The sequence below is a fragment of the Lepus europaeus genome, chromosome 4, assembly GCF_033115175.1.
Source record: "Lepus europaeus isolate LE1 chromosome 4, mLepTim1.pri, whole genome shotgun sequence".
Lineage (NCBI taxonomy): Eukaryota > Metazoa > Chordata > Mammalia > Lagomorpha > Leporidae > Lepus > Lepus europaeus.
The window spans coordinates 108,568,413-108,594,062 of NC_084830.1; the positions used below are offsets into that span (position 1 = coordinate 108,568,413).

The window sequence follows — 25,650 nt, forward strand, 5'->3', positions numbered from 1 at the left end:
TCTTCCGTCTTCCAAGCTCAGGAGAGTCTGGTAGCCTGGGTGTAGCAGTTGGCAGCTAACATTGGTAGTTCATGGTAGTTAAGGCTGACTGGTAAGCTTTTGGCCTTCCCGTGGGTGTGAAGGCACCCAGTGGCTGAATGTAGTCAGCCCTCAGTGTCCACGGGGTCCCTGTTGGTGACTTCAACCACCCATGGATGGAAAATGTTCTGAAACCTTGTGTGTGTACTAAACATGTGCACATGTTTTTCTTGTCATTCTTTCCTAAGCAACACAGCAAAACGACTATTTACACAGCACTCCCATTGTAGTAGCTTTGCAAGTCATCTGGAGATGATTTAAAGTACACAGGATGTATGTAGGTTCAGTGCAAAACCTGAGGGGTGTTCGAAAAGTTCTGGGAAAATAAGATTTAAAGTATGTTTATTTTACTGTATAAAACAATTAAAATCCATGCAGTATTTTTTTTCAGTACATACTTTACTTGAACTTTTTCAAGACCCCTCATGTGCATGGATTTCAAGGGTTTTTTGCACCAAAAATCCACTTATCTTTTAATTCCATTTTCCATGAGCTTTTTGAAGTCCCCTTGTGCTGTGCCATCTGATATGAGGGACTTGAGCAGCCCGGGAGCTTGGTGTCTCAGGGTCGGGGAAGGGGTCCCGAAACCAGTCCCCAGTGGACACCGAGGGGGTGACACCTGGGTCGGGTTCTGACGCTGCGCCCCACTAATGCCACCGTGCACTCTTGCTTCCCCAGGTTGGTGGTTCGTCAGCACGGCTGAGGAGCAAGGCTGGGTCCCTGCCACCTGTCTGGAAGGGCAGGACGGTGTGCAGGACGAGTTCTCCCTGCAGTCTGAAGAAGGTAGGAAGGAGCCCCAGCCTGCGCGTGCTGGGGACAGCCCGTGCGGCCACGGCCCTTGCTGGGTCACCTCTTCACCTCTCCTCCCCTGCAGCCTCTGCCTCCAAACCTCCCCGTCTCAGGCTCGGTGGCCATGACCATGAAGCCAGGCAGTGGGATTAAAGCACAACAAGCAGCCTGCCCCCTCTCGGGGCTTCTGGGGGCCAGACTGAGTGAGCCTGGGCAGTGCTTTTCCTGGGGCCCTGACACCCTCACGCGACCCCGAGGGGACCCCAGCCTGACCTCTGTCCATGCCTCACTGCTCCGCCCAGACTTCCTTCCTGCTCATTTGCAAGGCACTTGACGCCTTCTGTGGAGAGACCTCTGCTGCCTCTGGTGGTTAAAGGGCTGTGTCGAGGTGCTGGGTGGGGGCTGACTGTCCCATACGCTTCCGTTTCCCGCCAGCCCTTCTTCGCGTGCCCTACCGCGCCGGCAATACCAAGCCACCTCCCTCTCCCCCTGGAAACATTCCTGAGAGTGGAGCAGGAGTTCCCCTTCACTCCTCAGCAGGGGTCTTGGAGACAGACCTGGATTTGAACATCACGTACTGGCGCAGCGCTCTCGGGCCGGTGACTAAACCTCTCTAAGCCCCAGCTGAAACCGGAAACGATGGTGGCAGCTAAGGCTTCAAGAAGTTCATGGAAAATGGGACTAAAAGATAAATGGATTGTAGGGGAAAATATTTTGAAATGTATGCATAGTTTTTTGATAATAAGTATTTTCCATATACTTTTTTCAAACCCTTCATATGCTGGTGGGATTTTGTTTTTTGGCTCTTGGTGGGATTTTTTTGAGTTTTGGAGGTTTTGTTTTGTTTTTTGGTTTTTGGTTTTTTTTTTTTTTTTTTTTTTTTTTTTTTTTTTTTGAGAGGTAGAATGAAGAGACATACATAGAGCTCCCATTCATTGGTTCAATCCCCAAATGCCCACAACAGCTGGGGGACCAAAGCCAGGAGCTCCCACCTGACCTAACTGTTTGAACTATCACTGCTGCCTCCTACAATGCATCTTAGCAAGAAACAGACCAGGAGCCAGAGCCGGAGAGCAAACCCAGGCGTTCCAGTATGGGATGTGGGCATCCTGACCTCTAGGCCAAATGCCTGCCCCTGTTAGGGGAGTTTTTGAAAATTATATGGGATTCCCACATGCACACAAGCTCGAACAGTAGGTAACCAGGGACCGCTGTTAACCCTGCCAGCACTGCCTTACGTAGCAATGCGGTCTCTGGCTTTTTGCGGGCAGCCTTGAGCAAGCCCACAGCCACTTACAGTCTGTGTGTGTCAGCAGAGAGGTGAGGAGAAGGGGACGTTCCTATGCTCCGAGCCTAGCAGAAAGGCCATGGCTTGTGCACTTAGCACAGCCGAGGCCCTGCCCTGCAGACGAAGCAGACTGGCTGTGTATGCCTGAGGGCACAGCAGGCACCGAGGCTGAGCCACCATGGGACGCTACAAGAGTCACCCCCATCAGTGGGTCCTGCTCTGCTCCCTGCAGCTACGGCCTCCCTTCCGGCCAGTGGTGACCACCCCGTGCCTCTGCTGGGGGCTGATGATCAGCCCACTCTATACACGGGCAAACAGGTCTGGAAGGTAGAGGACTTGCCCAGCGTCTCAGGGCTCGAAAGTGGGAAAGAGACCACATTTTCCTAAAGGTCTGTACACTTTTCCTCCCTCTGCCACGAGGGTTTCCCCTGCTGCCTCTTCACAGTCACGGTAGGGATGGAATCATGTCTACCAGATGCCCCTTCGCTCAAGTTCAAGGTGACTCAGGTGCCGGATCTTTCTAAGACACCTGGGGTTTGGAACAGACTCCAGAGTAATGAGCTCCTGAGTGGGCACTGTGCTGGGTGCCCCGTTGGCCACAAGCCCCCGGGGAGTGCTGTCTTCTTACCTCTGCCTTCTGCCCTTCCCCTCCACATGCCGCCCACCAGTGTCCTGGAGGTACTGGTCTTTGCCCCGGTCCGTGGGCCGCCGCCGGACTCTGGGGGACTTGAATGCCATCAGCTGGCGTCCAGGTGCCTGCCTTGGAGTTTTCTTCCCGTTTGGTGTTTGGAACTGTGTCCCTGCATCTGCATGAGCCTCCCAGCTCTGGGACTGCCCGTGCCTGCTGCATGTGACACACAGTGGTCTTGTCTGTCTGGCGAGTGTGGGAGTCGGCATGTGGGGGCGGGAGGAGCGAGCCTGGGGCGTGTCTCGGCCCTGGGGCTGAGTTTCCCAGCTTAAAGAATGAGACCTGGGGACTTCTGGGATGCTGAGCCAGGGACCTGTTCTATTCGTCAGGCGTGTTTGAGTGGCACGGGAAAGAAGCCCACATCAGCCAGGTTAGGCAGAAAGGGGAGCGTGTTGATTGACATCACTGAGAAGCCCGGAGCAGGGCTAGCTTCAGGCATGGCCTTGGAGGCGCCATCAGGATCGGGGCTCCCTAACCACCCTGCTGCTCTGTTCTCTCCCTTGCTGTGGGCTAAGAGCTTTTCCTTCAACCCGAGTCCCAGGTTGATACTAACTCACATGCTTGGGTCACGTGCTGTCTCTGGAACCAAGCACGGTGGCCAAGCCAGGGGCACACAGCCACCTCCTCCATCCAGAAGGTGGTGAGCTCAGCCTTACTCAGACTGTGTGTATGGAGGCCGGGGGGGGGGGGTGGCAGAGGAAGGGCAAGATGGGTGTGAGACCCGTAGCATCAGGAGGCTCCCATGATGCAGTCCCCAAGGACTTGCTGGCAATCACTGAGCAGTCTCGTGGGTGCTAGAGAATCCCCCTGTGCAGTTCAACCAGAGAGAACTGGGCCTCAGGGGGCCCGGGTTGAGGGGAATGACCACTCTCAGTCCAGGACCCGGCCAGCGCTCCTCCCTGCTCAGGCCAAACAGCTTCCGCTCATCCATCCACAGGGGAGCCCAACCGCGTCCACCTCTCACAGCCCATAGCTCCAGGGCAGCTTCAGCGAAGGAGGCCACAGCTGGCTGTGTGAACACAGGATATGTGCAGCTTGAGTCAGCACAGCCCCCGCGGAGCAGGTCAGCAGGCCAAGTCAATCAATAAATAAACGCCCTGTGTGCCTTCCGCCTCCCTCTGCACCAGCTAGGGAGGCCACAGACAGCCTGTGGGATGTTCCCAGAGGGCTGGAGACTGCACCAGCCTCCCAGCCACGGCCACCAGGACACAGCTGGTGCAGCCACACTCACTCGGGAGCTGAGACATCACCAGAACAGGAAAGCCTTCTCCTCTGCTGGCTAGTCCCTCTGGGACATGCATCCGCGTTTCTCCATTTCAGCCACCGATGCACTGGAGGGTTGAGCTGTTCCCTCCTCTTTGGAGCACTGTGCCTGAGTGTGATGATGAGCAAGGCCTGCTGGCCCAGCCCAGGCCCTTGAGAAGGTTGCCGTGTGGAGGGCACAGCTGGAGGAAGCCCACAGGGTTAAGAGGGAGCCGTAGGTTCAGGGCCGGGGGAGCCCAGAGAGTAGTAGGGTGAGAATTGAAGCTTCAGGCATGGTTGGATCCAGGGGCTTGGCCATACTCATGAAAAAGGAAGCTCAGTTACCAGCCAAGTGATGAAAATGCAATCCTTGGTAGCGATTGCAGCTGCCAGATTTTCCGCGTACCCTGGAACTCCCCACCAGCGGGATCGGCAAGGTGGTGCCCACCAGGCCTGCAGGTCTTACTCAGTATCCCAGGCCCCTCCGTGGTGCTGGAGAAGTCCATGTAAAAATAAGTAAGTTGCACGTTGTGTCTCAGGGTGGTTCCGAGAGTGAGGCGATGGGAATCAAGCAGAGCAGGAGGCTGAGGGTTGCCGCGGGCTGACATAGTAGATGGTGTGGGCCAGGGCACGACCTGAAGTCCAGCTTTGAGGAAGGTGAGGATGAGTGTGACGCTGAGGAGTGGCAGAGGGACTGGGACCTGCCCTTTGTCCTGCAGCCTGCTGCCTCTGCTGCTTGCCCAGGCCGCCCAGGGCTCGGTGGGGGCCTGGGGGTGCACAGAAGTCTGTGGAGGGTGAGGGCCTGGCCCGGATCACAGTCAGCATCACCTGGGCTCCCTGCGTCCTTTGCTTACTCCAGCCTCCCTTTGTGCCCACAGAGGAGAAGTACACTGTCATCTACCCGTACACAGCTCGCGACCAGGATGAGATGAACCTGGACAGGGGGGCCATGGTGGAGGTCATCCAGAAGAACCTGGAAGGCTGGTGGAAGATCAGGTGCGCTTGCAGCCTCCTCTAAGTGGGTGGGCTCAAGTGGCTGCGGATGGCACTGTCCTCCCCCTACATTCTTCCCCCAAAGTCTGTAAGACGCAGTACCTTCTCCAGACACACCAGACCACAGAGGGCAAGGCTGGTCTCCCACTCCAGGTGTCTCTCGTGAGCTGGAGGTTGAAGCTGCCCCTGGAGATTTGCCCCACTCCAGCCCCACCCTGAGACCAGTATGCCGGGTGAACGCTGCGTCTCAGCTGTCCCCTGCCCTGGGGTCTGCGCCATCATTTGCCTTCATCTCTCGGAGTCCAGTAGGAAACGCAGGTGAACTGAGCTCAGACGCTTCAGAGCTTTCAGCTGGTGCTGGAGTCCGAGCCACGTAGGCAGGCTTGCCTGAGACTTGCCCGGTTTTAGTCCTGAGGGTGCTCTGAGCCCCTCCTTGTTCATCCCAGTGTGAGGCTGTGACCCCAGGAAATGAGAAGGGAGGAAGCCAGGGTCTCTGTGACCTGGTGTGTGGCAGGACATCAGGGCCTCTCAGGTGGGGCTGTACGCAGGGCACTGCATGCATTCATTCCTTCCTTCATTTATTCATCAACACACACACACTAAGATTCTGTTTGGGAACACACCCTATCCTGGGAGCTGGGGGTCTGAGCAGTGAACACAGAAGATGGGTTGGTAAACAGTCGGAGCAGGCGGTGAGATGAGCAGTGAGTGGGGGGGATGCAGGGGGCACTTTGGGGCCCACGGAAGGAGGACTGCTTGGCCTGGGGCTTCAGAAAGGCTCCTGACGGGGGCTCAGGAGTGAGCTTAGTTCTCACGTGGAGAACTAAGTGATGGTTACAGCCACTGAGTGCCTTTCTGGGGAAACTGTGAGCTGATCCGTCAGGGTGTCGGCCACGCCACAGTTCTGTGATGACCAGCCTATCCCGCACCTGTTTCCTTCCCTCACCAAACAAGTGCTTAACCCACGTGTTAGCCATCGAGAACAGAGTCCTGCCCCATCTCTGCCAGGTGTCGCACTGGGAGCTGGGGCTGCTGGGAAAGGCCACAGAGCACAGAGGTTGAGAGCACAGTGGTCCAGCTGCTGAGGTCTGGATTTGTTTCTGCCGTGTGCTAGCTCATAATCCTGTGTGAGATACGCAGCCTCCCTACTGCAGACTCCTTGCCCTAAAAACAGATCTCAGGGTGGGCATTTGGCGTAGCGGTAAAGACACCTCTGGAGACCCCTGCATCCCAAGTCAGAGTGGCTGGGTTCAAGTCCCACCTCCACTCCCAATAGCTTCCTACTAATGCGCACCCTGGAAGGCAGCAGGTACTGGCTCGAGTGCTTGAGTCCCTGCCACCCACACGGGAGATCTGGGTGACAAGTTCCTGGTTGCTGGCCCTGGAAGTTGTGGGCATTTGGGAAGTAAAGCAGTGGATGAGAGATTTCTGTCTCTCTGCCTTTCAGATAAATAACTAAATAATTTTAAGATTTATTGTGTTTATTTGAAAGACAGAGTTACTGAGAGAGGTAGAGACAAAGAGATTCTTCCATCTACTGGTTTATTCCCCAAATGGCCGCAACAGCTGGTGCTGAGCCAATCCGAAGCCAGGAGCCAGGAGCTTCTTTCAGGTTTCCCACATGGGTACAGAGGCCCAAGGATTTGGGCCATCCTCCGCTGCTTTCCCAGGTTCATTAGCAGGGAGCTGGATCGGAAATGGAGCAGCTGGGATTCTAACTGGCACCCATATGGGATGCTGGTATTACAGGCTGGGACTTTAACCTGCTGTGCCACAGTGCCAGCCCCAACTAAATAATTTTAAACACACACACACACAGATCTCAATATAGCTTGAGTATCCCCTGTGTGTTTCTTCAAATTGTGAAATACTTGCATATACTGTGACATGGGAAGGAGACCCAGATCTAAACCTGAAACTCACTTGTTGCATCCACACCTTGTGTACACGGCCTGACGGCAGTCATATACAATATTTTTAGTGCACCTGAGTTTTGACTGCGCCCATCACTTGACGTCAGGTGTGGCATTTTCCACTTGTAACATCATGCCGTTGCCCAAAATGTTGATTTTGGAGCATGTGAAATTTCAGATTTGGGGATTATGGATACTCAGCCTGTAGTGCCTATCTCCTAGGGATGGCTGGATTTCCATCCCATCAAGAGCTGTAAGTGCTGAGGACAGAGCAAAGGAAGTGCCCAAGTGCCGCTTCTCATTCTCACCATCGCTGTAGTCACAGCGCCGGCTCAGGGGACCTCCACTGCAGCAGAGCTCTGTGGCGGCTCGTCCGCTTGAACTTTGATTTCTCCATTCAAATCACTGGCACCAGGGGCCCTGACTTAGAGATGACTTGGCTGCGGTCCTGCCCCCAGGAGCTCACATGCTAACTGGGGAGACAGAACCACCACGTCCAAATGTCCCGTGCTGGGATCCCAGTGTGTGCAGGAGAATAGTGAGGGCGCTCTGGGGAAAGGGAGGGATGACACTCAGCGAAGCCCAGAAGGAGGAGTAGGTGCTCGCCGGGAAGGAGCGGAGAAAAAGGCTTTCACAGTCAAAGGGGGCAGGGGCGGGAGGCGGACGGGTGAAAGACAGGGGGCATTTGGAGGCTGCAAACCAGGCAGGGTGGGTGGACCGTGGTGGGTGCTGTCAGAGGCCTCAGGCTCCACCTGGAGGCAGTGTGCCGTGCACTGGCCTCTGGCCCTTGGGCGGTGGTAGGTAGCCCCTGGTTCCTGCCATCTGGGACCGGAAGTTGGTTCGCAGTGGAAGCGTGGCTTCTTCCCAGGAGCCTGGCAAAGCAGCCTGGCCAGCGTCCTTCCTCTTCCTCCCAGGTACCAAGGCAAAGAAGGCTGGGCCCCCGCCTCGTACCTGAAGAAGAGCAGCGGGGAGCCCCTATCCCCGAAGCTGGGCCTCGGCTCGGCCGCCCACCCCGGCGCCCTTGACCTGGACGGTGTTTCCCGGCAGCAGAACGCGGTGGGCAGGGAGAAGGAGCTGCTCAACAACCAGAGGGACGGCCGGTTTGAAGGGCGCCCGGGGCCCGAGGGCGACGCTAAGCAGAGTGAGTGACGCCCACCCACGCTCCCCAGGGCCACTGGGTGCCCAGCTCTGCACTCAGAGCTTCTCAGACGTTGAACCTCGTCCATGTAGCATCCCTGCTGCCCACCATACTGCAGATAGGGAAACGGGGGCTCAGAAATTCCTGCTGATTCATTCCAGACCGCTGAAGCAGCACGTTGCGGATGGAGGTCAAGGGGCATCCCTCTCCTGGCCCAATCAGTCTTACTGACTCGTCCTGTCAACCTTTGAGGGACTTCCCTAGCTCTGTTTTACAGATTAGGAATCGGAGAGATGAGGTAGTGTATCCAAGGCCCCCACCTGGTAAAATGCTGGCACCAGGACTCGAACCCAGGCAGCTCGTACCTGTGCACTGTCCGTATCTGAGCCGGAGGAAGAAGTCATCTGCCCCGTGTTGGGTTTGCTAGAACAATAGGACTCCAACCCTCTTGCTTTTCAAAGCCTCCCAGCGTGTACTTTACCATTTAATGTGCCCCACTTCCCATGAGAGCAGGGTTCGTCACTGCAGCCTGTATCGTACCCAAGGCTCTGGCACGAGGGCCTGTACTGGGCATTCAGGGCAGGGCGTGGCTGTTGAGAAAGGGCTTCCAGCTACACAGAGAGGAGGTGGTGCCCCTGCTGTTTCTACCAACTGGCAGTGAACTTCTTGAGTCCTCAGCCAAGCTTTGCAGTCTCTGCTCGGCTGCCTTGAGAACACACACACACACTGCAGTGTTTGCTTGTGGCACGGTTTTTGGCCAGCCCTGTGTTTCTGTGATTCTAATCTGTCATGGCCAAGAGTGCAGGGGGATTCCTGGTAACACAGAGGGGCAAATAAAAATCTCAATCCCTGTGTCTTTGTTGTGATATAGGTTCAGATGCTGAAACAAAGACCCCTCACCAACGACCCCGCAACAGCCACACTCAGAGCCAGTGAGCTCAGTGGCTCAGATGGTTTAGGTAGCTGTTTCCTTTTCACAGAACAGTCCAGGTGTATGCCCAGGGCGGATTCAGCAACTCCGTGCAGTCGAGTCTCCTTAGTGCTGCATCGCTCTTGTGTTGCCTTCATCCCCCTGGCCCAGGGTGGCTTGCCTTGAGTCCGGCCCATGGAAGGAGGGTGGGAAGAAGTGCAGGGCACAGCTCAAGCCATGTGCCTTCCTCTTTCTCTCATGTCCCATTGGCCAGAGCATGCCAACACACAGCCGCAAGGAAGTCTGAGGAATGTCGTCTTTCTATAGGCTAAAACTATCAAGGCTCAAACCCTGCTGCTGTTTATTCTGATAGAAGAACAGGGAAATGGGTATTTGAGGGAGTAGCCCTCAAATGTCCAGCTGCCTCTGCACAGACCATGATGAGACCTCCACTGTCTGCCTAGAGCCAAGAGCCTCTTTGTGATCCTGAGATCCAGAGCCAGGCAGCCCAACTCCAGAGTGGAAACCCCTGAAATCTTCAGCCCAGGCGTGCTTGGGTCAGTGTGGTTGTGCATCGTGACACGTCTCACGTGGCTGCCACGTGCCAAGAGCCTCACAGACATTGTAGATGTCCGTCTGCACCACTGCCCCTGGGAGACACACACTGTGCCTGTTGTACAGGACAGGATCTTGCTGCTCAAAGACTGGAGTAATTTGTCCACCCTCAGAAGCCCCCAGGCCCCAGAGCTGGGTTGGGCCCTTTTTCTGTGTTATCCTGAAGCCCATGCTTTTGGCCGTTCCTGGGCAGCATTGCACTGCTCGAGGGCTCTGACCGCCCCCTTTCATTCCTGCATAGGAAAGATCCAGGGCCCTGAGCCCAACGCGAGCAGCCTCTCTGATCAGGCTGTTCTCGCGGGAAGGGCTGCAGCTGCGTGCTGACCCCCATACAAAGCCTGTGCCAGGTCTGCAGCAGGAGACCTCTTCCCCGGATCCTGCTTCAGGAATTTTATCTGTGCAAGCCTGCTCGGCAGTGAAACGAGATCTGGTTTTTCCACAGGATCGCCAAAGATGAGGCAGAGACCGCCCCCTCGCCGGGACATGACCATTGTAAGTGCACTCCTGCTGCTGGGAGCTGGCCCCAGCCTGACAGGTGTCGTGAATAACTGCTGGCCACTAGCACGCCCTTGCGCTTTCCTGGAGTGCTCTCTTTCCTGTCCACACAACAGCCTTGTGAGTTAGGCTGCTGGGCCCATCAGCAGGTGGAAAGAATGAGGGCCAGGCAGGTGAAACAGTTTGCTGAGGTCCCAAAGTGTACTTGTGACAAGTAGCCTCGGCACCTGCCTCCTGGGCCCACCTCTCACTGCCTTAGATCAGTCTTCTCTGATATGGCAACTTGGGGTCCAGGCTTTGGAGAGGCACAGGTACCATTCCAGTGTTCTCTGTTGTGAAATCCTGTAGGTACCTTTCTAACCCATACAGGTTGAACATGCCTAGCCCAAAGATACTGCAGAAGTTCCAGAATCCAAAACTTTCTGAGCAGTAACATGATGCCACAAATGGAAAGTTCCACACCATGAAATTTTGTTTCATGCACAAAATCATTAAAAATAGCCTGTAAGATTCCTGCCAATCCGTGTGCATAAGGTATGCATGAAACATGATTTAGTTGCATGTTCGGACTTAGATATTCTTCCCAAGACATCTCATTGTATAAGTGCAAATATTTCAAAATTTGAAAAAAGTCCAAAAATCCAAAATATTTCCAGTCCCAAGGATGTCAGTTAAGGGATATTCAACATGTACTTTGAAAAATGAGCCTCTTTTTTTAAGTCTTCCCTTTATTGAGCACCTACTGTATACCATGCCGTGTACTCAGTAATTTCCTACATTTACTGGTTTAATACTTGCAACAGCTCCAACAGGTAGGTAATGTTGATGTGCGCATTCCACAAAGAATAAAGCTGAGGTCCAGAAGAGAAAGTGATTTGCCCAGGATTGCACGCATCGTCAGTATTTCCAGCCCACGTGGATCTGACTGGCAAGCCTGTGTTCTTTCCACAACCCTCACGGCCTCCTGAATGCAGAGGCTCTTGTCTTGCCCCCATAGTCTCGATGTAGGCTCAGCATCCTGTGTTTCTTCTCGTCACTGTGAAGTTGAAGGGCCCATGAGGTCTCATCAGGAGATGATGATCTGAGTGACCCTCTGTATATTTTGGTCCTTAGAATGGGGATAGGCCTCCCAGGGTCCATCCAAGGGTGACTGCGCACCCCAATCCCATGGTCCCCTCCCCACTCCACTTCAGCATCAGGGTAACGCAGCCATGTGTTTAATCGTGGCAGCCTCGAGGCCTCAACCTGCCCAAGCCACCCATCCCGCCGCAAGTGGAAGAGGAGTATTACACCATCGCCGAGTTCCAGACCACCATCCCCGACGGCATCAGCTTCCAGGCCGGCCTGAAGGTCGAGGTCAGTGGGCCTGCGCTTCCCTGCCACTTCCCACCTGACCCCCAGCTGCACCGGCCGCTGCTCTCCTCTCTCCTCCTTTTGCTTAGTGAGCTGTAATTCACATACTGTGTGGTTCACCAATGTGACGTGTGAAACCCACTGATTTGTGGATCCACACAGTTGTGTGGCCCCCACCGCTGGCCAATTCCAGAATAAAAAGTCCTCCCTGACCTGTTAGCAGCCCCTCTCCAATTCCCCTCGGCCCCTCTCCATGGTTGATTTTCTGTCTCAGGATTTACCTGTCCGAGACGTGGCACAGGAGTGGAATCACATGACATGTGATCTGCTGTGACTACCTTGTGTTCCTCTTGTCGCCCCTGAGTTCGCTTCTCGCGTCTCCTCTCTGCTTTCCTTCCCACTTCTCTGCTCATCTGCTCCATCCCCTGCAGAAAGGCCAGCCTCAATCGCGACTGCTGCTGCAGTTTTCCTGTCCCCGTTTTTGGGGTTAGAGTTCAAAGGTGTTCCCAGGCCCCCAAGAGAGCCTGTAAGTACTGGGATTGCAACATGGACCAGGGGTTAGAATCCACAGGCAAAGATGATTCTTGAGATGGTTTTCTAAAGCAGGAGAGAGGCAGACATCGTGGCTCAGAGGGTTAATCCACCACTTACAATGCCATCATCCCACATCGGGGCACGAGTTCAAGTCCCAGCTGCCCCACTCCTTTTAATATGCCTGGGAAAACAGTGGAAAATTACTCAAGTACTTGAGTCCCGGCACCCAAGTGGGAGACCTAAATGAAGTTCCTGGCTCCTGGCTTTGGCCTTACCCAGCCCTGGCAATTGAAGGAGTGAACCAGCAGATGGACGATCTCTCTCCTTTTTCTCTGTCACTCTGTTCACTCCCTAAATGGCTGCAACAGCATTAGCAGAGAGCTGGATTAGAAGTAGCCAGGACTTGAACCGGCACACTTATGGGATGCCAATGCTGCAGGCTGGGGCTTTAACCCACTGAGCCACAGCACGAGCCCCATAAATAAATCTTTAAAACCCATCTCAGGAAGCAGTTCCCTTACTCATCCCTGCAGCATGTGTAAGAGCCACAGGTTCCATACCCACAAGACTCACTGACTGCAGACCAGAGCTACTCAGAAAAACATGGCCTGTGTCCCAGACAGGTACGGACTTTGTCTTTGTTCCCTAAACAATACAGCCTAATGACCCTTCACATAGGATCTGCATTGTATTAGGGATTGTAAGTCATCTCTCCATAACTTAAAGTATACAGGAGGAGTGCGTGGGTTGTGTGTGAAACACTGTGCCCCTTTATATGAGGGCTTGAACATCTGTGGATTTCAGAATACACAAGGGGTGCTGGAACTAATGCCCTGCGGGTACCAAGGAACAGCTGAGGCCCCCACCGGTACCCAGGGCAAACTCCTGGAGCACTCCCCATTAACTTCTGTGCTGGTGTGTGCCTGGACCCTGGGGAGTTGTCTTGTTTTGTTGTTTATTTATTTATTTGAGAGGCAGAGTTACAGACAGACAGGGAGAGACAGACAGAAAGGTCTTCTTCTATCCGCTGGTTCAGAACTCCCCAAATGGCCACAATAGCCAGAGCTGAGCCGATCCAAAGTCAGGAGTCAGGAACTTCTTCTGGGTCTTGCACATGGGTGCAGGGGCCCAAGCACTTGGACTGTCTTCTGCTGCCTTCCCAGGTGCATTGTCAGGGAGTTGGATTGGAAGTAGAGCAGCCAGGACTCAAACCAGCACCTGCATTGGATACCAGTGCCACAAGCAGAGGCTTAGCTTCCTATGCCATAGCACCGGCCCCGTGGGGAGTTGTCTTCACCCTGCTTGCTCCTCTGAGACACAGCACAGCTCATGCTTGGCACAGGGCACAGTTTGACAGCCCAGACCACAGGCACCATTGCCCAGCCCACTCCAGCATCCCCTTGTGGGTGCCTTCCTTCCTCCCCCACCCCCACTAGCTTGCCAGCTGCTCCATCAGACGCTGTCTGGCCCAGGCTGCCCTGTATAGTCAGTTAAAAGCTTAGCTCTGCATTCCGTGTCCACGGTGTCCTTCTAGCCCATCAATCACATCTCCTCCAGCCTTAGCTTTGGGAGGCATCGAAGCATCATCATGTTCCAGGAGAAAGCAATCTTTCTGTGTTTTCACTTTGCTATTACTTGAGTCAAGGGCTGGAATGGTGGAATTCAGGAACATTCTGAATTGAATTTTAACCTGTGATGGAAAACTGCATTGTTGTTCATTTTGCACACATATATTGAGTACCTACCATGTAAAAACATGGGGGCGTTTAAGATGTCATTCCAGCAGGACTGGGGAAGAATGGGGCTTGGGGGAGAAGACCACATGAGGAGGTAAAGCTGGCTGATAAGCACACAGATGTAGCCATCGATAGGTATTTGGACGTGCATGTCTGAAGTTCAACATTTTGGAGTCCATAGCCTAGTGATCAATATAAAGGTACTTCAGAAAGTTTGTGGACAGTGGAACTAAAAGATAAGTTTGTGTTCATGCAAAAATTCTGAGATCCAGGCACAGTTTTTTTTTTATCGTACACATTTTCTAAGAACTATTTGAAGACCTTTCATAGACATGGATTTCATAGTTCTTTGCACCAAAATAAATTTATCTTTTTACTTTCATTTTCCTACTGATATTTTGAATGAAGAGTGAGAGTTTGAGAGGGCTGGGGTGGAAACCCTGAGAAGACGGGTGTTGGAAGGATGGTCAGGCAGATGCAGGAGAGTCTGAAAAGCAGAAGGAATTGGCGGCGAAACTAAGGGCAGGTAGGGCATTTGATGGAGGCAGGAGCCATGTATGAGGTAACACCTGTACAGGGCACATTGGTGAGCTAGGAGGGAAGTCCCCGGCCATTTTGCAAGAAGAGCTCAGTGGAGAGGTAGGACCCTCACCCGGATCACCAGGGAAGGAAGAGTGGGAGGTGAAGAAGTAAGGCATTGACTGGAAAACATGAGGACCTAGTTATGAGAGACAGCAAGAAAGAAAGCGGTAGCTGAATGGAGACTTTATAAAGACAGGAATTGAGCAAGTGAATGCTTAGCTTCTCAAAGCATGTTTTTTTTTTGTTTGTTTGTTTGTTTGTTTTGACAGGCAGAGTGGACAGTGAGAGAGACAGAGAGAAAGGTCTTCCTTTTGCCGTTGGTTCACCCTCCAGTGGCCGCTGTGGTAGGTGCGCTGCGGCCGGCGCACCGCGCTGATCCGATGGCAGGAGCCAGGTGCTTCTCCTGGTCTCCCATGTGGTGCAGGGCCCAAGGACTTGGGCCATCCTCCACTGCACTCCCTGGCCACAGCAGAGAGCTGGCCTGGAAGAGGGGCAACCGGGACAGGATCGGTGCCCCGACCGGGACTAGAACCCGGTGTGCCGGCGCCGCAAGGCGGAGGATTAGCCTAGTGAGCTGCGGCGCCGGCCTCAAAGCATGTTTTAAAGTATGTTCATAGGAATCTTCCGTCAGTATAGGCAGACTGCCTGGGCAGAAACAGGCTTCATATTTCCTTGTCTCATCTCCATTCTCTTCTAAATTTACTTTAATCAGACTTTGTTCCAAGAGTAACGAGAATGGCCCCAGCAGCTCTAGACTGTAGCCTGTTGTCTCAGCAATCCCAAAGTGAGGTGGAGACAGAATAGGCCCCAGGATTGAGCCCCAGGGTCTCTGGCCAGTCCACCTCACATTTCCACCCCTGCGTCTCACATGAGATGAATGGAGGCCCAGGGGAAAGCAGGCTCTTGCCACCAGGAGAGAGAGGAGGATCTGCTTCAACAGCTATAGACTGCAGAAGTCCCGGGACCACAGTATCTCAGCTCCCCTTGCCCCAGCTTTGTTGGGTAGCATTCAGCGTGTGGCCCCATTTGATGGATGAAGAAACTGATCATCATCTGGTGAGCTGGTGGTGAGACCCAAGCCCCCAGTTCTAGCTACAGGTTTATCTTCACTCTCTTGGCCACACTGCAGGGACAGTGTGTCTGTAAGGTCTCTTGGTGTCCGTAAGGTCCCTGCCTCCACCTTGGTCTGCCCTCCTGCCACAGCTTCAGGATGCCCTGGCCAGTCACCTTTGCTGCAGGTGCTTTCTTCCTCCCCTGATGCTCCAGAGCCCCACACTTCTGCTTGAGGACCCTTGCTGGTTGGTTGGTTGGCTGGTTGCATAGGTGTGTAGGTGGGTGGAAGGTGAGTGGGTATATTATAGTTCATTTCCTCCACTAGAACATAAACTCTTTGAGCCCAGGGATCATGTCTGTTCACAACAGTGAACACAACACAAAGCCTGGCTTATGGCAGATTCTCACTAAACATTTGTTGAATTAATAAATTCATCCAGTTGGGTTGTGAGCCCCCAAACACAGGAGCTGTTTAACTGCAGGAAACTCCCAGGGTGCCCACGTGGCTATGCTGAACTCTGGTCATCATTCAAGTTTCAGCGCAAACTCAGTCACCTTTGTGTAGCTTCCCTGGCTTAGGGGTTGGGGTGTGTGTGTGTGTGTGTGTGGCTTGTATGTACCTAATATGAGAGTAAAAATGATAACAGCTCCGTGGCTTAACAGGCTAATCCTCTGCCTTGCGGCGCCGGCACACCGGGTTCTAGTCCCAGTCGGGGCACCGATCCTGTCCCGGTTGCCCCTCTTCCAGGCCAGCTCTCTGCTGTGGCCAGGGAGTGCAGTGGAGGATGGCCCAAGTGTTTGGGCTCTGCACCCCATGGGAGACCAGGATAAGCACCTGGCTCCTGCCATCGGAACAGCGCGGTGCGCCGGCCGCAGCGCGCTACCGCGGCGGCCATTAGAGGGTGAACCAACAGCAAAGGAAGAGCTTTCTCTCTGTCTCTCTCTTTCTCTCACTGTCCACTCTGCCTGTCAAAAAAATTTAAAAAAAAAAAAATGATAACAGCTCACATTTAGCTCTGTGTCATCTGTTGCTAAAGCAACATGCCTGGGACCAGGTAGTTTATAAAGAATAGAAGTTATTTGACTTGCAGTTCTGGGAAGTCCTAGAGGCTGGGTCGGCATCTGGTGAGGGCCTCCTTCTGTATCATCACATGACAGAGGGCGTCCCATGGCAGTGAAGAGCCAGTGCTGCCTCAGCTTGCTCTTCCTCTTACAAAGCCACTCATGTCCTGGGGCCTCAGGACCCTAACTGATCCCAGTGTCCTCCCGAAGGCTCCACCTCCAAGCAACACATGGTTTTGGGGGTTAAGCTTCCAACTCCTGAACTCTGCGGGGACACAATCAGACCCCAGCCAGCACTGATTAGGTGCTGGGCCCATGCTCTGTCTTGCTGAATCTTGTGACTGCCGACTCTTGAGATGGGGTTATTATTATCCCCGCTGGTCAGGCCAGCCCTTCCCACCTCACTCTGCCAGGAATGACCTTTCCCCCAGCTCATCCTGTCCTCTCAGGCCAGGCCCTCAAATCCATTTTTTCAACTGAATTTGGCATCAAAATCTAACTCACTCTTCATATCCCTCTGCCTCCTCCAGGAAGCCAATTTGCATTGGCTTCCCTTCATACCTACCCAGTGGGCTGCTTACAGAGTCTTCAGAAAGCTCATGGATGCTATATATTATGAAAAAATAATGCATGGATTCCTGAATGTTTTGCCTTAAAATGAACTTAGCTTCTAATTCCATTTTTTCCACAAACAAGGTCCCCTCTTATTACTGTGTGTTCTTAACCAAGGGCAGTTCCCTACTTCTACACACAATGCTTTCTTGACAATATGAAAATTGTTGTCATTTTGCCCTCTGCAATGCCTGTTTTAGTGTTGAATTCCAGATCTAAAGTCATCTTCCCAGAATGGACATTTAGGCGAAGACACTTATTTAACAGTTACAGTTTTCATTTCCAACAGCTCTTTTTTATTCTTTTTCATAGTTACCTGTTCTTGTTTCATGTGTTCCATCATGAATTTGATGCCCTTCTGTGTCTCTGTAAGGATGTCAACTATTTTTTTCATTTAATATTCTGTTATTATCATTTGTTATCTCTTTTTCCTCATTTGTGAATTCTTTGCAATGGTATTGTTATTTATTTCCAGTGTTTTCATGGTATTAGTTGTTGTCTTGAGCTGTTTTAGAAGATGAAGCAGGTGGCAAGCGCTGTGGCATAGTGGGTTAGGTCACAGCCTGCAGTGCCAGCATCCCATATTAGTCCCAGCTGCTCCACTTCCTATCCAACTCCCTGCTAATGTGCCTGGGAAAGCAGCAGAGGATGGCCCAAGTCCCTGGGCCCCTCACCCACATGGGAAACCTGGATGAAGCTCCTGGCTCCCGGCTTTGGCCCCTCCCTGGTCATTGCAGCCATTTGGGGAGTGAACCAGCAGATGAAAGATCTTTCTGTTAGTCTCTCCTTCACTCTGTAATTCTGGCTTTCAAATAAATAAATCTTAAAAAAAAAAAAATAGAAGAAGATTCAGCAGTCAGCCCCAGTGGGGGTCTGTGAGATTTCCAAAGGTCAAGGAAAATGATATTAAAAGATAAGTTTATTTTGGTACCAAAAGTTTGAAATCCTTGCATAGTTTTTTCATCATAGGTGTTTTCTGTGAACTTTTTGAAGACCCCCTCATTCACAAGCAGCAAGCCTGTTTCCACTGGTTTCAGTGCCAGATCACCAGCTTTGGCGCTAGCTACTGAGCAGTGTCTGATCCAAGCCTCCACACTCACTGTTTGTCCTTCTTTGCTTTGCTTGCCCAACAAGAACGTGACAGAGGGCACCGAGGAGGACCAACCTCTGGCTGCTCTGCCTTGTTATCCCCATTCATTTCCTGCCAGTCACCCCAGACTTTCTCTCTCCCCAGGTCCCATCACTGTGAAGTCCCCCACCTAGTGCAGCAGTCCTGGGCCGCAGCCTCCCTCCCAGACCTAGTGCCTCTCCCCCTTTCTCCTCCCGACCTTAGCTTTGGAGTCACTGCTCTGTTCCCCTGTATTTGTTGCCTACAGGGGAAGCTGCTCTGTCTCCTGTCTTGAAACCAGAGGTCCAATGTGCATGTTACAAGGGGTTTCTTTCCCAGAGAGCTGCAAAACATTACGAAACCTTTTTCTTATTTGAGATACAGCCTTTGACAGTGAGTTTCCAGCACTTTCTACAAACACATCATTGTTAGAGCTTGCTGGCAATCAAACAGCACTGCTGCTGTGGGGCTCAGATGCCTCAGGAGTTGGCCAGGGGCCCCTCAGCACGCCATGCACAGGCACTGCGGTTCAAGGCAATGCTGGCTGCAGCCGGGGCTTAATAGGCCCCTGGTGTTTTCTGGAGGCGTTAGGGAGCCTCTCTCTGAGCCCCACCCTCACCTCAACCAGCGCTGTTCCCCTCGTTTCTTCCGCCCTTTGTCTTACTTGAGCTCGAGCTGAGCCAGTGAAGAGCTCAGCCAGTGTTCTTCTCCAGGAAGCACAAATACAGCCCATCCTTGAAGCTTTTCTGCTTTATTCTTTCATGATGTCAGCATAGGCTCTGCCAGTGATAGCTGGATGTCACTAAAGTTTTTGGCCTAATCAGATGCTCTTTTCTTATAATAACTTCCATATGCTCTGTTTTCCTCTTCGGTTTTGCTTCTTGGTTCTTCTCAGCCTCATCTTAGTGTTCAGAATTTGTTATTGGATCCACAGCATTCTAGGGCCACCAGGAACACCTTGGTTCCTCCTCTAGGCTGTTTGTCGTCAAGACGTGATGAGGAGGAGGAGGAGGAGGAGGAGGGAACCTCTTCTGTGCCAGGCACCTTATCCACTTCATGACTAATCTTCCCGCTGATGTGCCAGGAGGCAGTAGATAATGGCCCAAGTACATGGGTTCCTGCCACACATTGGCGACCTGGATGGACTTCCTGGCCCCTGGCTTTGTGGCCACCAGGGGAATGAACAGCAGATGGGAGATATTCTCTCTCTCTCTCTCTCTCTCTCTCTCTCTCTCTTCTTTCAAATTAATAAATAAGTCATTTTTTTAAAAAATGGTGAGTTTGGGCCGGTGCTGTGGCATAGCAGGTAAAGCCGTCACCTGCAGTACCAGCATCTCAAATGGGCGTCAGTTCGTGTTCTGGCTGCTCCACTTCCAATCCAGCTCCCTGCTAATGGCCTGGAAAAGCAGGAGAAGGTGGTCCCAGTGGTTGGGCTCCTGCACCCACCTGGGAGACCTGGATGACACTCCTGGCTCCTGGCTTTGGCCTGGCCCAGCACTAACTGTTATAGCCATCCAGGGAGTGAACCAGCAGATGCAAGATCTCGCTCTCTCTGTTTGTCTTTCCACCTCTTTCTGTAACTCTGACTCTCAGATAAATAAATAAATCTTTAAAAATTTAAATTTAAAAGGTAAATTTATTTTGATATACAATTTTGAAATCCATACATATGGGAGCATTCTCAAACTTGTGTGGAAAATTAAAAATACTGTGCGTGGATTTCAAAAAAGTTTTGCACCAAAATAAAATTACCTTCTAATTCCATTTTCCAAGAACTTTTTGAAATACACTTGTATGTGGCTTTTGCTCTGCACTTTAAAACTAACAGCACTGCTCGTGTCCTGACCCACCTGGGTTAACCTGCAGCTGCACACAGGGCCCTGCAGGCTGATAGCTCCCTGCCCCCCAGGAGGGGAGGGAGGGTCACACAGCAGTGGGGAGGGACTGGGAGTCAGGAGATGAATGCCCCATGTCCCACAGGACCCTGCTGAGGCACCACCCTCTTGGTATCTCAGAGGGTCCCTGATGAATTACAGCCCAGTGACCCACAGGCAGGCCTTTCTCATGGCTGGCCCTCCCCTCACCTTCTTACTTTCACCACGTGCTTCCTGGAATTGCCTCTCCCATGAACTGCCTGTCCCCAAGTCCTCATCTCAGGGACCGCTTCTTAAGGGAATCTAGGGTGGGACAAGACCCTGCCCCCACGGCAGATATCCCCGGTACATGGCAGCATCTCCATGGCTGGCTCCTGTAGACGTTGTAGGAGAAGCAGCTGATTGCTGGTCCCCGGGCCAGAGGACCACAGGGTCTGGGAGAGCCCACCCTGAATCCAAGCTCTAGAAGCTGCAGGTGTGCACTCAGCCGCTGCCCTCTGTCCTCCTTTCCAGGTGATCGAGAAGAACCTGAGTGGCTGGTGGTACATTCAGATTGACGATAAGGAGGGCTGGGCCCCAGCAACCTTCATTGACAAGTACAAGAAGACCAGCAATGCCTCGAGACCCAACTTCCTGGCTCCCCTCCCCCACGAGGTGGCCCAGCTCCGGCTCGGGGACACAGCCGCGATGGAGAACAGTCCAGGAGGTGAGGCTGTCGGGCCCTCCCGGCCCCTGCCCGAGGCACCGCATGGTGCCGTGGACTTGGGGATGCCATGGTCCAAAGATTGGAAGGGTGGGAAGGACGTCCTGCGGAAAGCATCTTCGGACATGTCCGTGTCGGCAGGCTACGAGGAAATCCCGGACCCCAACCTGGAGGAGAAGCCCAGCCTCCCTCCACGCAAGGAGTCCATCATCAAGTCGGAAGGGGAGCTGCTGGAGCGGGAGCGGCAGAGGCTGGAGCAGCTCCGGGGCTCGTCGCCCAAGGCCCCGGGCATGATCCTGCCCATGGTGCCGGCCAAGCATGCGCCCCCGGCCCGGGACGGCAGGAGACTGGAGCCCAGACCTGAAAAAAGCAAGGTGCTCCAGCTGAAGAATGACATGGGGCTGGAGTGCGGCCATAAGGTGCTGGCCAAGGAGGTCAAGAAGCCCAACCTCCGGCCCGTGCCCAAGTCCAAGGCCGAAGTACCCGACGAGAAGCCGGAAGCTGCACCCCAGAACCCTTTCTTGAAGTCCAGACCTCAGGTTAGGCCCAAACCATCTCCCTCCCCCAGGACAGAGCCACCTCAGGGTGAAGACCAAGTGGACATTTGCAACCTCAGGAGCAAGCTCAGGCCTGCCAAGGCCCCAGAAAAAGCCTCATTGGATGGCGAGGCCCACCCAGCTCCTGGGGGCCAGGATGCAGCCTTTAGCCGAAACTTCCTCTCTGGGGAAGCACCTGGCCGTGCCCAGGACAGGCTGGGCAGACAAGATGGGCTCAGCCCAAAGGAAGCAGCCTGCCGGGCTCCTCCGAGACCAGCCAAGAACACAGAGCCCACGCCCAAGACCGTGCCCGTCCCTCTCCAGGAAGCTCAGAGGCCGGCGGTCCCACCCCGCAGACCACCTCCACCCAAGAAAACATCCGGGTCCCCCTCATCCAGGCCCCTCCCAGAGGTCCGAAGCCCGCAGCGCGAAGCCCATGATAGCAAGGCAGCTCCTGCCCCAGGCCGTCCCCTGCTAGTTCCTCCGAAAGCCAAACCATTTCTCTCCAACTCCCCGGGGGGCCAAGAGGATGTGCGAGGCCCGTGGGGTGCTGGCAGGGTGGGGGACCACAGAGAGAAGGCCATTGTCGCTTCCTTCCCCAACAATGATGGCCCCAAGGATTCTTTGTATGTGGCTGTGGCCAACTTTGAAGGAGACGCAGACACCAGCAGCTTCCAGGAAGGGACGGTGTTCGAAGTCCGGGAGAAGAACAGCAGCGGCTGGTGGTTCTGCCAGGTCCTGAGCGGGGCGCCTTCCTGGGAAGGCTGGATCCCTTCCAGCTATCTCCGCAAGAAGCTGTAGGCTGTCCCCTCGGCCTCCATGGCCGCAGTCCCTGCTGGTCACCCACGTATTTAATATGCCTCTTAATTTATCATTCTCCATGCAGCTTCCAGGGAAGGAAGACCCGGAGTCCTGTGGTTTCGTCCCTCCCCTGGGTGCTGAGCGAGTTGCTGAGACGTCAGGAGCTGGGGGATGGGGGGTGGGGGTGGGGGGTGGAGGGTGGGGGAGTCTGAGGCCTCCCATCACAGCACCCTCTACAGGCTCTGAAGCCACAGCCCTGGCTCTGTCCACATCAGCATGGCCTGCCTTCTGGGAACTCCTACCCCAGCCAGTGGCATTGCTACCAGCAGCGGGACAATAACCTACCCAGGCCCCCAGGATGAGATAGAATCTGCTGCTGCAGAACCTCCAGAGGAGGTTTCATGACTTGGACGAGGCACAGCGAGGGATGTCCCACGCAGTTCAGGATGACTTGCTCTGACTTCTCCACGTTTCCAAAAGCCATGTGGCTTTACCTACTCTCTTTCCAAAATGCCTGGTACCAGAAAGGACCACATCCTGTAGAAGTCAAGTCCATGGCCAACCTCAAGGAAAGGCTGCTCTTCCCAAGGCCTGGGGCCCATGGGCCTCTGAGGTCCAGCAAGATGCAGCATCCCCAGGAGTGAGCCCGGAGGTCCATTCGGCCACCCTGTGCCCCATCCTCTAACTTGGGACCGCGCTTGTGGGACTTTCCTGCTGCAGGCTCCCATCTGTCCAGGGCTTTTAAATAAGAGTTGCCACCCCCCAACATGGGGTGTTTCATTTTTGTCTCCCTAGACAAGAGTCACAAGGTTGTTTGAATCAAGGGGCCATTCATAAGGTGTGCCTCCTGTCAGCACCCCTTTGCTGAGTAGCTACTAGGTGCCAGGCTCTGTACTTGGCACTTTGCATTCATGGTGTAACCCTTCCTTATAATGTACCCATTTTATAGATGAGGAAACTTGGGCTCAATGTGCCCAAGGGCACACTGCCAGGGAGAGGAGGAAAGAGGATTAGAACCCAGACCTGCCTGGCTTCAGTGCCTGTGCTCTTCCCCCTGTAAGAGGCAAACCAAGCAGGGAAGAGAACAGAGCTGGCCGGGTACCAAGAACAGGTATCCCAGGTGACTTCCTTATAGTATAGGTGAGGGGGCACTGCGGCTGCTCCCACACCTCCCCACATCCCTCCAGCCCAACGTTCCATGTGTCACAGGCTACCCTAGGCTCTCTGCACCTGCTTCTCCAAGACAGGGGATGCCTGGGTCTCTAGTAGTTGGCACAGAGTCCTGCTCCTTGCTCCTGTGCTCGTCCCGCTGTAGCACAGCACTTATGGTGCAAGGGGAGCTGAGGTGGTCTCACGGCCAGCCTTGAGGGGCCCTGGTGGCTCAGGGACCAGCACTGGCTCTCCATCAAAGCAAGCATGGCAAGCAGTAGCCCCTGATGGGACAGAGACTCCAAGGGCAGACAGACAGACTCCTGTCCCTGCCCTGCTATGGTATGTATACAGTAGTTTTCTTCCTTCCTTTTATTTTTTCAGGCACTCTACCTGGCTGTTTTCTCCTTGGGAGGAACCCAGGGAACTCCTTCCACCCATTTTGACAGATGGGGTTAACTGAGGCTTAAAGAGGCGCTGCGTGGGCCTTGGAGAACTTTCGAGGACCCGCGGGTTCTAGCTCCCAGGGCAGAGCTCTTCCCACTGTGAAGCTGGCCACCTCGGGGGTTAGCACACAAAGCCCCTTCCTCTCCTACTCCACCCTGCAGAAGCAAGGCTACTCCAACCTGCCCCGCCCCTCCCAGGGGCCCCCAGCTTACAGTGTGCTGCGGGCCACGCTCTTGGGACCACAGAGCCAGCATTCCTGGAGATGCTGCCATCCATTGCAGTGCCAAAGATTCTGTGCAAATAGCCTCCTCTGCGCCCCACGCCCCAGCCCTGCTCTGAGTGACACTTGGCTCTGAGTGCTTCTGCCCAGAGCCTCCTTCCATCTCCAGCAGCCCTGCAACTCCCACCCCAGAGACTGTCGGGACAGGGTCCTCCTGTTCTCAGGCCCTGGGGGAGGGGCTGGGAGAGGGCTTTGCAGAGCCGCCCCCCTCCCACCCCTGCAGTAGCATAGTTTTCCTGAGTTTTTGACGCACTTGGGTTCAAACAGCTTTTGCAGAGCTGTTAAGTGGGATTTGACCACAATTCAGAAAACAAAACTCAATATGTTTTTTGCTGATTTGCTTTTGTTTCCACGTATTTCGTGAGCACCTACTCTTGTGCTTGGTGCTAGACACACCAGGATGTGTGTGGCTTCATCCCTGGCTGTGACTTCAGTCTGCTGACTCCATGGAAGGAGTTTGTCACTGGCCTTGCTCCCTCCTCCCGGTGGCCAGCTGGGTGGGAACAGACTGGCTCTGCTCCCTGTGGGCAATTTTCCTGCCCAGGGAAGAGTTGGATTTTGTTTTGTTTTTGTTTTGTTTTGTTTTGTTTTCCTGTGCTAGCGTGAGCTGTAGGTACTGAAGCCACATTCCTCTCTTCTTTCCTTGGGTCACATCGGTGGCCGTAGGACTCCTGCATCCAGCTCCTGCTACCGTGGTGGACACTTCCCCAGGCAGCTGGAGTGGGTGGGCTTGAGGGCCAGCAATGTTCCTGCTGTCCCTAGTCCGGGGGCAGTCAGTGGAACATGCAACACTCCACCATGGAGTTATCTAAGGCCATGGTGACTGCTTCCACGCCTAGCACCGGGCAGGTTACCGGCGCTTAAACACGCTCCCTCCTTCAGCTTCAGTCATGACAACCCTGTGAGGTGGACAGCATCTGCCCCGGATTTGTAATGAGAACATTGAGTTTCAAGGGGCAGAGCCACACGCCCAGCCCCGTCCCCATAGTGACCACGTTGGAACTCTGGTCCAGTATTTTTTCCCTCCCCCAGGCCCATGATGTATCCTCTGCCGTCAGCAGTGAAATGCTCACAGGGCTTCAAGAGACACGGGTGACCCTCCCTCTGAGTTCAGGTGTCTCCCCTTTCCACCGTTGGGTCAAACATTTCAGTAGATCACAAGCTAAATGCCAGCCCAAAAGGCGGGCAGCAGTGGGGCCTTATTTCTCCCCTGACCCCCGCTTATGACCTCATAATAACTACTTTATCTTCCATCTTTGCAAAAAGACATGGTGCCACTGATTTTTTTTTTTTTTTTGAAAAATCAAGTTTAGCACCACCACTTGATAAAATAGGCATTGGTACAAATGTTGTGCTCCAAATCTTTGCCATTTGTGGGTTTATGTCATTGTCCCAGGCTGAGACCTAGCAGGAGCCCCTACCCTCCCAAGAAATTGCTAGAGGCTGTCCCAGGCTTATAGTAGTCCCTTTGAAGCCCTTGCCACAAAACTCCTCCATGTAATGAGCTGTAAGGTCAAGTTCTTGGCCTTAAGCGTTTCCAAAGCCCACTGGGGATTTCCTCAGCAGGTGGAAGGTGGAGAACACACTTGCCACGTTAAAGGGCAGGTGCTAAATCTCCCCAGGACTCAGGAGAGACGCTGGGTGAGGGATGGATGGGCAAGTGTTTACTTC

General features: G+C 53.7%; 1 protein-coding gene across 1 annotated transcript in view; it reads left to right on the forward strand.

The window, feature by feature from the left end:
- SH3PXD2B (SH3 and PX domains 2B) overlaps positions 1–22,273 on the forward strand; it is a 103,498-nt gene extending 81,225 nt beyond the window's left edge. Inside the window, exons 8-13 of the mRNA XM_062188684.1 lie at positions 757–861; positions 4,964–5,081; positions 7,906–8,132; positions 10,097–10,146; positions 11,380–11,505; positions 20,577–22,273. Coding sequence (XP_062044668.1) covers positions 757–861; positions 4,964–5,081; positions 7,906–8,132; positions 10,097–10,146; positions 11,380–11,505; positions 20,577–22,103 — 2,153 coding nt within the window. The 3' untranslated portion in view covers positions 22,104–22,273. The remainder of the gene's footprint in view (positions 1–756; positions 862–4,963; positions 5,082–7,905; positions 8,133–10,096; positions 10,147–11,379; positions 11,506–20,576) is intronic.
- The last annotated feature ends 3,377 nt before the right edge of the window (positions 22,274–25,650 follow it).